Genomic DNA, 12,318 nt, shown 5'->3' with positions numbered 1-12,318 from the left:
ACACACATATTTCTAGGGGCATATGCGAGCAATATGGTCGCACTGTAGAGCCCTGCTCTTCCTCCTCATCGTCGATTGCCTGTAGCTGCATCTAACGTTAGCTAACGTTAAAACTAACCTAAAGTTAGTTGTTCACCAACAATCTCAACATTTGTTTTAGCGTTAGCTCAAAAACACAGAACCGGACGACACAAATTGTCCGCTCATAGATAGGTTCCGCTAGCGATAACAACAATACTTCCGGTCGGGGGGTTTAAAAATAAAAGAGCAAAGTCTAAAACACCGGAAAAGGCGTTTATTTTGTACAGAGTTTTCTTCCACGAGTAATCCACGATTACTCGAGTATATCATGCGATCAATCAATCTGGATTTTTCTTTAAAATGCCCATCCCTGGTCCGGAGGGGGGCTGTGTCTCAACTAGGGGGTGGTTCGGAGGGGGGCTGTGTCTCCCGTCTGTGAGGCAAAATAAATTGCAATAAAGAACCTCTGTAACCTCTTGCAACTTAAAACATAATTTGAATAAAATAGCAAACACGTACGTTACAAATAAGCTATTCATTTAAGTACAGTGTATAAGGTTTAAGTGAAGCTTTTATCCAAAGCGACTTACAAGTTCTGTACAACAAGACAGCAGGAAGGGTACAACTCTGGCAGCTAAGGGTCGGTAACATTGTTCGCCATTTTAAAAGTGAATTGTATCCTTCGAGTGACATTCTTGAAAATGAAAAACAGTGCTTGGAAAAGTACTTAAAAGTCCTTGAAGGGCGGCCGGGTAGCGCAGCGGATTAAGCGTCTGTCTACCACCACAGAGCCAGTGGGATCGAATCCGGCTGTGGTGCCTCCGGCTTGGCCGACCGTCCATACTAACACAATTGGCAGTGTTAGCGGGTGGGAAGCCGGCGTGGGTGGGTCCTGGTCGTTGTAAACGGCGACTCCTACAGTTCGGTCAGGGCGCCTGCACAGCAAGGGAAGGATCTGGGGGAGGTAGTGTGACCCTTCCACACGTTACACTCTCCCAGTGAGAGTCCGCACTGCTAGGTGAAAAGAAGCGGTGGGCTGGCTACACATGTGTCCGAGGAAGCATGTGATAGTCTCCGCCCTCCCAGACCGACGGTAGGGGGTAGAGTGCGCAACGACCAGGAAGGGGATTGGGAATTGGCATAACGACTAACATTGGGATGGGAGAAAAACGGAAAAAAAGGGGGGAAAGATAATAATAATAAAATAAAAAGAAAGTTGTTGAATTTCATTTTGCAATGTCTGTGGTGAACCCTGGTTGAAGCTCGTAGCGTGAAATAAGGCTGTCCCTGAAGCCAGTTTTTGGGATTCGAACTTCGTCAGGGCTTTTCGAACGGACGTTCGAACCTTTGTTTTTAATAATAAAAAATTCTCAATTTGAATAAAGTGATTAATCTGATTAAATTAATCTTTTTTACATTTTTTATTAAATCAACTTTGTTCAACTTTAATGAATATAACTCATCAGTTTTAACCCATTCTCCGCCGATGACGTGTTAACACGTCATTCTCCGCCATGAGTAATCTGCCAATGACGCCGTAAGGCGTCTTTGAGATCAATATTTCATATTTTCGTCATGGTATTCACATTTCACCCACGGAGTCTTGGCTGGTGCTGTAGGACTCCGCTTCAATACCGCCACCTCGTGGCCGATCGACGAGTTGCCAAACCGGAAGTGGCCGGAAGTGCTTGGTCCGTCCCCTCTGTGATTGTCCCGGGGCTCAATACAGACACCGTGGATATGGATCTTTGCCATAACTAGGGCTGTCTTAAATACTTCGAAGCTTCGTTCGATGGCACAAGCTTCGAACATAAAAAAAAAAATCGAAGTGTAAAAAAAAAAAATCAAAAATCTTTTTTTTCAATTTTTTTTTTACTTCGATTTGTGTGTGTGTGTGTGTGAGAACTACCCATCCCAGTTAGGACAGCCGAATCCCGTCCAATCTTTCGCCGTCGACTAAAGACTCACTTCTTCAACCATTATCTGAAATGATAAAAAAAAAAAAAAAAAAAAAATCTAACCGTGACTAACCTTACTGTCATGCACTTTTCCTAATAAACTAACCTACACTGTAACACGCAACACTTTGATAAACATTGTTACTCAGCTGATAGAGTTGTACCCTTCTTGCTGTCTTGTCGTACAGAACTTGTAAGTCGCTTTGGATAAAAGCGTCAGCTAAATGACTAAATGTAAATGTGTGTGTGTGTGTGTGTGTCAGGGTTTCCGTTAGAAAAAATTGTTGCCGGTCTCCGTGACCTGCAAGATTTCAATCTACCGGACAAATGAGATTAATTCCGGTCATAGTTTATTGAGCTTTAAAACAATTGATATAGGCTATATAAAGAATGTCATCCTCAAGGCATGTAGATTTATAATATTATTACTTAAAACGAGGCTACTTTTGCGTATAGTCATTAATATATTCCAAATAAAATAAGTCCCTCGATACTCCGTGCTGCTGCTGACTTGAAATAAAATAGACCGCGTATGTGGGCAGTCGGTCCGACACTAAACAGCAGTCTGTTATAATCACATTTTTATGAGCTAACGAATTCCGTTATATTGGACATTTGTATTAATTATATCAAGCGAAGAACTGAGAAATTTTGCAGAGAGAGGCGGCAACATTATCGTGGGTTTGCGTGATGTATATCTCCACCTCCCAACGACTTGGCGCTGGTCATAATGTCCGGTGAAAACAACTCCCTCCAAGCACAACTTGACCACCCGAACCGTACCAAAACAGGCCAAAATTAAATAGCCCATGCGACGAACGATTCATTACATTCGTTTCATCGTTGCTCCACCAAGCAGCCGGTCCAACAATGAAAGCTGTTATCAGCGTGAGCCGGCCGCAGTTAGTTTGCAAGAAGCATCCAGCTGCAGACCCGCAGAGCAGCTTTCCAGGTCTGGGGACCGCACTGTGCCAGCAAAGCTGGTGGGTTCTGTGGGTCTGCAGCTGCATGCCTTCCGCAAATCCAGCAGCAAGCTCTCGCTGAGCGAAGCAACGACAACAAACTCAATGATTGTTTCGTTCATCGCATAGGCCACCCAACTCCAGCCCATCCAAATACAATTAAAATAATCAAACTGTGCCCAGAGGGAACTATTTTCACCGGACACTATGACCGGAGAGATTAAATATGTCGGACTTCAACAGATTTTGCCAGTCAAATACCGGTAATTACCGGCTAACGGAAACGCTGGTGTGTGTGTGTGCGGGCGCGCATGGGGCCATTGGGTGGGGCCGGGGGACAAATACACTGGAGGAAAGTAACCCAGCTCAGCACTGCCCAAATTATATCATCACTATTGCCTGTTTGAAGGATATCATCCTCAAATACATATACACCTACATGCCTTGTAGAATTCCACACATAAGAAAGAAAGATACTGGGATGAATAAACAAAATAGGAAATAAAATTTAGATAAGGTGCTACTGAGATGTTTTGGTGAGTTCTTTGTTTTTTTGTGGAAGTTGCCCTTCTTAAAAATGCATGAACATTCACTGATAATTGGTCTGTAGTGGAGTCTACAAGGTCTACATTGCCGGACCATGTAGAATCCGGACCTTGTAGACTGACATAATTCTGTGCATAGTTTAGTCTACACAGGCCATATTTCAAATAATCAAAATCTTACTTCATTCATCTTAAACATTCTTGATTTGGGGGATTGGTAGTTCCCATGAAATCTGAAGTTGTTCAAACGACAACAGCGATCCACCTTGAATTAAATCACACTGTGTTGGCTGCGTCACAGTCACGAACAGTGATGCCAGTAACGCGTTACTAAGTAACGCGTTATTGTAATCTGATTACTTTTCCCCGAAAATAGTAATCTAACGCGTTAATCTTTAAAAGCCAGTAATCTGATTGCAGTTACTTGTCCAAGTGGCTGTGCGTTACTATTTCGTTACTATCTCATCATAAATTCATAATGCAGGCGGAATGCAGTATTTTATTTCGTTTTCGACATACATTTTGAGCTGTTTTTCTTATTTGGGAGTGACGTGGTGTGGCAGTGAAAGGGTTAAATACAAGAATGTGTCCCGCGGCGTGACTGGACCCTCTGTCTGTGAGTGACTCTGCTTTGGTCCAATCACATTCCCCATCCACAGTCTGCGAATCAGAGGCAGAGTAGGGCGGGTCTTCACAGCACGTCATGTGACATATGCGCCAATCGTGTGACAGCAGGGCTCCGTCGTCGGAGAATTCCACCCCAAAACGCTTGACAAAATTAAAAGTGAAACCGCAAGATGACTTTTGCGGTTTCTGTTCAGACTTCCATCCCAAAACGCTTGTCTAAACGTAGCCTCAGTCACTACTTCACGTTTGTGTCAGCTAAGCCGGGTGAAAAAAACATTCATATGCGGAGGAAACAAAATACTGTTTACCGCTAAAAACAGCACATCCAATTGCATTGAAAGCATCTGGAATCACAACACTAGCCGACGCTTCGACTAGGTACAGGAGGGTTGATGGTGGCAGAGCAAAAGCTCTTATTTGCCAGATTTACAGTTAATTTACATGTTAAAGAGAGACTGATTGTATGTTTATAGAGAGACATTTATAAAAACAATTTAATAGTTACAGTTGATATAATTGAATAGTTCAGCCTGCATTTGTTAGATGTGATACACTGGTTTTGTAAAACCACTGGCTGGCTGCTCTAATGCTGTGAGCATCATAGACTGTTGCTTTACCATACTTGATGGTACAGAATAGGGCTGCAACTAATGACTAATTTGGTAGTCGACTAATCTGCCGATTATTTTTTTCGATTAGTCGACTAATCGAAAACCAATGTAAACAACAATTTTTTTTTTTTTTTTTTTTTTTATATAATTACCTATCTTTGTGAAAGTGGCTTCTCAGCTCTGGTCCAGCTGAAGACAGAGCAGAGGAACAGATTGGACATTGAGCATGACCTCAGAGTTGCTTGTCTACCATCACCCCAGACTTTGAGACTCTTGTCAGGACCAAACTACAACATCATAACATGATGATCCCATAGCAAATTAAAATAATGACTCATGAAACATTTGAATTTGGATCTTTAAGCCACTTTAAATGAAAATGTATTTGAAGAACAATACAGCAATCACTCATAACAAGATAAATAAATTAAATAATACAAATTAAAGTGGAAGTGTACTTTAAATAACTTTTGTTTGCTGTGTGTGAGAGGAGTCCGTGTGTGTGTGTATGTGTGTGTGTCTTACTCTGATCGCTGTGTGAGTGAGAGGAGTGTGTGTACTGTGTAATTTGTGTGTGTGTCTTACTCTGATCGCTGTGTGAGTGAGAGGAGTGTGTGTACTGTGTAATTTGTGTGTGTGTCTTACTCTGATCGCTGTGTGAGTGAGAGGTGTGTACTGTGTAATTTGTGTATGTGTGTGTGTCTTACTCTGATCGCTGTGTGTGAGTGAGAGGAGTGTGAATGTGTGTGTCTTACTCTGATCGCTGTGTGTGAGAGAGAGGAGTGTGAATGTGTGTGTCTTACTCTGATCGCTGTGTGTGAGTGAGAGGAGTGTGTATGTGTGTGTGTCTTACTCTGATCGCTGTGTGTGAGTGAGAGGAGTGTGAATGTGTGTGTGTAGAGCTGCCGCGGTATCGGTATTACCGCGGTATCGCTGTTACATCATGCCCACCGCAGCGTTGGGCTGAATACCGGCATCACCGCTGTTTTTTATTATTATTATTACGCTCTCGTTGGGCTTGCGGCTCTGCAGATATACCCCACTTCTCTGTCGAGATTCCAAGCGACCCTATTGGGTACCAGAAAAGTCACAGAAACACTGCAGACCACTGATTGGTCAGAAGAGATACGCGTCACATGCTTGGAGCATCTTGCAGTGCGTTTACTTCCTGAATCTCAGCAATCACAACACGGCTAATAGTACGTTAGCTCCCACCGGAGACCGGAGTGGATTACCGACGCCGTCGCTCCTCAGGGAACGAGGCATAATGATTTTACTGCAACGAAATGTTATAATAAAAGCCCTTCGTTCTATACACTTGTCTGATTGAAAACTTTATTAACAGACCGCAGAATGGGTACAACTCGGCACGCTCTGAGCAAAGAAAGGAACTTAGATATTAATTGAGTAACGCTTGCCTTGCTATGTGGTCCGGTAAATACGAACGTGTAACTATACTAACGTTAATGCCACAAATCGAATGCCTTTGTAATCATAAGTAGTAACGTTATAATAATAAGAAGAAGAAAGGGTTGGGGGGGGTAACCGGCGGGCGCGACACCGAGGGGAGACTTCGAATCCGTGTTTCACTTTTAATAACGAATGCGTGCATGCCGAATCCCAAACAATATTCATGCTGCAAAGTCATCCTCTAAAGATAGACATTTAGACTAGAGGCAGGCTATATGCTATATAAAGAGTAGACTACAAAAAAAATGCATTCAAACTTTTTTCTTTGTGTGTGTGTGTGTGCGGTAATACCGCGGCGGTAGGAAATATTTTGCAAATGTGTGCGGTAAGGAAAACATCAATACCGCGGCAGCTCTATGTGTGTGTCTTACTCTGATCGCTGTGTGTGAGTGAGAGGAGTGTGTATGTGTGTGTGTCTTACTCTGATCGCTGTGTGTGAGTGAGAGGAGTGTGTATGTGTGTGTGTCTTACTCTGATCGCTGTGTGTGAGTGAGAGGAGTGTGAATGTGTGTGTCTTACTCTGATCGCTGTGTGTGAGAGAGAGGAGTGTGAATGTGTGTGTGTCTTACTCTGATCGCTGTGTGTGAGTGAGAGGAGTGTGTATGTGTGTGTGTCTTACTCTGATCGCTGTGTGTGAGTGAGAGGAGTGTGTATGTGTGTGTCTTACTCTGATCGCTGTGTGTGAGTGAGAGGAGTGCGTGTGTAATGTATTGTGTGTCTAGTCTGATCATCATCTCCTGCAGGGGAACAATGTTTTCAATGTCCAAAATTTGCTATGGGATCATCATGTTATGATTTTGTCTGGAACTCTGAGAAGCCACTCTCACAAAGATAGGTAGTGCACAAAAAAAAAAAAAAAAAAAAAAAAATTAAATAAAGTTTTTTTTTTTTTTTTTTTTTTTGTATGACTAATCGACGCAACAATTTCTCGTCGACGATTTTTTATAATCGACGTCGTCGATTATGTCGACTAATCGTTGCAGCCCTAGTACAGAAGCTGAAGCACTAGTTTAACAATTTACGTTATGTGCAGAGAAACAAGTTAAAAACAATTTATGCACTTTCAATAAAGCGTTTAAAAGAAAAACTGTTGGGGGAACGACGACGACTTCGTAACCTAGTTACTTTCAAAGTAACTAAGTTACTCTGATAATCAAGTAATCAGTAAAGTAACTTAGATTACTTTTTAAAGGAGTAATCAGTAATCAGTAATCAGATTACTTTTACAAGTAATCTGTGGCATCACTGGTCACGAAAGGGGCTACTTAATTAATTAATCCAACCCACTTTATTTATAGAGCACATTTAAAAACAACAACGTTTATGAAAGTGCTGTACAAGTCCCACAACATAAGATAAAAAATACAAAAAAAAAAATTGTTTTTATTTTTTTAAATTTTTTTTCCGAAGCTTCAAATTAAAATCGAAGCTCGGCCCCGAAGCTTCGATTGCCAAAAAAAGCTTTGAAGGTCAGCCCTAGCCATAACTCAATAATCAACATGATTTGGACGTGTATTAGTAATATACAACCCGGCAATGGATCGCATCGATCAACATCCCATAATAGCGATCTTTTTGCTCCACTCTCATCACCCAACGCTATGAGGAGACTGGGTGAGTTTCAGCGTTTTTCTTTACCATTTTCGATACAAACTGCTCTGATCAATATATCACCCATACTACATGAATCATTTAACGTCGGTCACAGAATTATAAACGACCCCCCCCCCCCCCCCTCCGTTCATCCGTGCATGATGAGTCATAACGTCTAGGACCATGTACAGTTGACATTTTTAATCTGGCGTCGATCGGTATCAAACTGCATTTGATGATCTAATATATGCATTTATGGCTATATCTCACGTTCTATGAAATACTGCAGAAAACGATAAAACCATATTTATACTCTAGACCGTATTTTTGTATGAATGTGTGAATGAAAAAGTAAAACGTTCCTACATCCTGAACGATAGATAATTGATGTTGAATGGGCCATTGTAATGTAAATTTAGCAATACAATTTAAAAAGTTATAGCCCTGCAAAGAAGGTGAACATCTCCATAGACAAATAGAGCTGGCAGAGGATGGTTTAGGATGGGTATTAATACTAGGGATGCTCGATATTGGCTTTTTTACCGATACCGATATTCCGATATTGTCCAACTCTTAATTTCCGATACCGATATCAACCGATACCAACCGATACCGATATATGCAGGGTTTCCCACTACAAAAAACGGAATAATTTCAGGTAACTAATAATTTCACTGGATATATATAACAAATATTGTTATTGTTTATTTAATTTTTTTAACCGATTTTCCGATATCACATTTTACTGCCGATATCGGCCGATAATATCGGTCGGCCGATAATATCGGACATCCCTAGTTAATACTATAATATTAGTGTAGCCTAATCTTTATCTGCAACTGTGAAGAAAAACCCCATTGGTGTAAACAGAATGAATAGACAAAAAAAATTATAAAATCTTTATCTTTTTTAATAAAAAATTCGAATGTTGATTTAGAATTCAAATGCCAACATAACGAACGAAGGTCCGAACGTTTGGGCTCAGCCCTAGCGTGAATAATCACAGTTGACCTCTGGGTTGACCTCCTCAGGCATGTACCTCATCGTCATCACGAAGAAGAAGAAGGTGGGCGACCTCCTGGGCCACGCGGTGTGGAAGGCCATGGACTTCGACGTGATCTCCTACAAGAAGACGGTCCTACATTTGACCGACAACCAGGTAGGCCCCCCCCCCCCCGAGTCCAGAGCCTGGCTTCCCGGTGTCTTTTTTTTTTTTTTTTTTTTTTTTTTTTTATTACTTTGACCAGTCAGCTGGTTCTTTTAGCGTTTATCGCTTTTTCTGGTCAAGCATGACTGACAGAAACAGGTTGAATGGGGTATAGATCGGGGGAAAGACACTCTGAGAAAATACGGCGAGTCCGGGAGTCGAACTCGTGTACCCCAGATCCGTGACGCGCACGGTTGTCCCCGACGCCGAAATAGCGTCCGAGGTACGCGGTGAGCTACTGGAGCTCCCCCTTCCCGGTGTCTTTTAACCTCTTAATAAACAGTCCTGCAAATTCTGCATAAAACTGCCAGTCGATTGCATACTGAAAGACTGAAAGTAAAGCGGACGCTATTCGGGGAACCATTTGTAGCAGGATGCACAAGTCTGGTGTCTTCTTTTTTTCTTTTTTGAAAGGAAACCCTCTGAATTTTCCTCCACAAAGATTCAGAGGGCGGGCCGTCGGAACGTTAAGGGGGTTTTATAACCTCCTCAAGTTTGACCGTAAATTCCAGACGAGAGACTTCGCCCACCGCGGTATCGAATGTCGATATCTTTCTAGGTATTTTCATTTAATTAAATTCCCTGCGGCAACCCTGCCGACTACCCAAAACATTCCTACAGTCCTCTTTTACACAAAGACATCACCAGACCATTCCTCGTTAGTTTATTAGATAGTGAGATCCGTTTGTTGCTGGTCAGCAATGTGCAGTAATTACAAAGTGTTCTGTGCCACCTGGTAGCTGTGACCGACGAGCACTGTTGCTAAGGGCCGTTGCTAAGGCCCGTTGTCGGGTAGGGAGCACAGGTTGACTACTGGCATGTGGAGACCGTGAGGTGTGTGAGGTGTCTTACAGAGAGTGAGATAATGTTAATAGAATAGAAATACTTTAATCATCCCGAGGGAAATGTGGCACTACAAATCGCTCACAGTAAACATTTAGGTCGACCAAACAAAGTCACGAATACGAATTTAAGAAAATAAGCCTAAGAATAACAAATAAATACGAAATAATACGTTTTACATCCACACTATATACAGAGGAATATGGATAATGAGCCTTTTTCAGTGCCTATACACTCATGTACAGACATTTGTGTGGACATATTTAATTTCCAATTTTTTTTTTTTTTTTAACAAATGTTTTTTATTTTCCCTTTTTTAACATGAAACTAGACAAACAATACAGTAACAGTAATAATCAATGATAAATCACAGGACAATAACAGAAATAATAATAACAATAATGACAGTCCAGTAATTAAATCAGATTGAATGTAGATTAAAAGACATAAAAATAATAAATACAATACATGTGCTCTTGCTCGCTCTTCCTCGCTCTTTCCTTCCCCTTCCCTTCCCCCCCCCCCCCCCCCACCCCCCCTCAGGACCCCCACTTGGACTATACATCCACTATTTCATTTAACATCAGAAAATTACAAATTTATATGCTTCCCTTTATCTTCTCCACCACAGCTACCCAGACTGCTATGCTGGCTTCATTAACACCTAAAATTCGTGCAGTGGATATCTCTAGATAAATCACATCGAGATAGGTAAGAACCCATACCTTCCGGCACATTTTATCCGGTTGATTTCCAACCTTTATTTAAACTCGAAAGGCAACGGCGGTTTCCCTCATTTACAGTCGAGTGTACACACAGAGTTAAGCAAAACATACAGGAAAAAAAGGCATAAAATCACAATGCATATGAAATCATAACAATAAGACAACAAGACGAGGCAAAAAGCAAGGATAACTATAACTAATCAATTAAAACATGTACAACTTGATTGACAAAGGTTGGAGATCAAGGTTTTAAACTCTGCAACAGAGGGGAGAATCTCGAGCTTTTAAGAACTGTTGAAGTTCATTCCATGAGCTAGAGGTTAGGGGAGAATCTCAAGCTTTTAAGAACTGTTGGAGTTCATTCCATGAGCTAGAGGTAGGGCTGCACGATTCTTGCTAAAATGTGAATCATGATTTTTCTCCCTAAGAATTGAGATCACGATTCTCTCACACGATTCTTATTTTTTCAATAAAAATATTTATTGCACTCTTTCTTAAACAGACAACATAACATACCGTAATTCCTCTAATAGTAACCGGTATTCAATTAAAAGCCGGGTCTCTATTAATGACCGGGTGCGCTGTTGAGCTAAGCAATTATAAGCCGGCCTCCTAATACAAGCCGGGTATATTTTGTTATTGTTGTTATATGCTGGCCTGGCTGTGCAGTAAATACCATATAATGGTATGGTGTTAATGTTTACCAAGAGAGTAAGCCTACCTCAGAATTGTATAAAACAAAGTTATTATTATTATTATTATTATTATTATTATTATTATTATTATTATTATTATTATTATTATTATTATTATTATTATTATTATTATTATTATTATTATTATTATTATTATTATTATTATTATTATTATACCAGTATTGTGATTGCACTATTTTACTTTATTTTACTTTTTTTGACCACCTGTAATTGCACTGTTTACTACCGTATTTCATACAGTACTTGGTTTCAATAAATTAACCCAGTACATTTTACTGGGTTCAAACTGACACAAAATGTTGATTTATTCATTATGATCTGTTTGAAAATTAGAAATATAGGCCTCTCTCTTATACATGCCTCTTCCTAATACAAGCCTGGTATCAGCTACAGTTGAAACAAATACAAGCCGGGGTTACTATTAGAGGAATTACGGTATATCAAAGTGCTTGACTTAAACATAACATATATGAAAGTGATTGACTTAAACTTAAAAGTATCTTGTAACATTGTGCACCAGTATGGTCCTCTGCATCCAAAGGTCAACTAAAGAAATTGCAAACTGCCCAGAACAGAGCTGCAAGGTTAGTCTTACATTGTTCCATGAGAACAAACACTATAACTATGCACCGGCAACTCTCATGGTTAACAGTAGAGAATAGGCTGGTTTTCAACACAGTAAAATATTTCAGGAACACTGTCTTTTCGTCTCAACCTGTTTTCTTATACAAACAAATTGTCAGATGCAGTCAGGTTCATTCTTATTTTACTAGGTCAGCTGATGATGGACAGATTATGTTACCACGTCCAAAATCAAATGCTTTAAAGAGGACTGTTGTTTATCGTGCCATCAATCATTGGAATAACTGCCCACTGAACATAAGTAAATTGAATAGTAAAGTGTCTTTCAAATACCACCTGATAATGCACTACTTAAATATGGGAGCAAAATATTCTGATGTTGATAATGATGTCTACAATGTTTTACTGTTTTTAGATTATCATTGTTAATTGTGATTGTCATATGTATCTCATGTTGT

General features: G+C 40.4%; 1 protein-coding gene across 1 annotated transcript in view; it reads left to right on the top strand.

The window, feature by feature from the left end:
• The window catches only part of sacm1lb (SAC1 like phosphatidylinositide phosphatase b), a 91,399-nt gene that overhangs the window by 20,835 nt on the left and 58,246 nt on the right, over positions 1-12,318 (top strand). The window contains 1 exon segment of the mRNA XM_084308045.1: positions 8,819-8,946. Coding sequence (XP_084164171.1) covers positions 8,819-8,946 — 128 coding nt within the window.

The sequence above is a fragment of the Notolepis coatsorum genome (assembly GCF_963971535.1).
Source record: "Notolepis coatsorum genome assembly, chromosome: 2".
NCBI classification, from domain to species: Eukaryota; Metazoa; Chordata; class Actinopteri; order Aulopiformes; family Paralepididae; genus Notolepis; species Notolepis coatsorum.
This window is presented reverse-complemented; position numbering and strand designations above follow the sequence as displayed.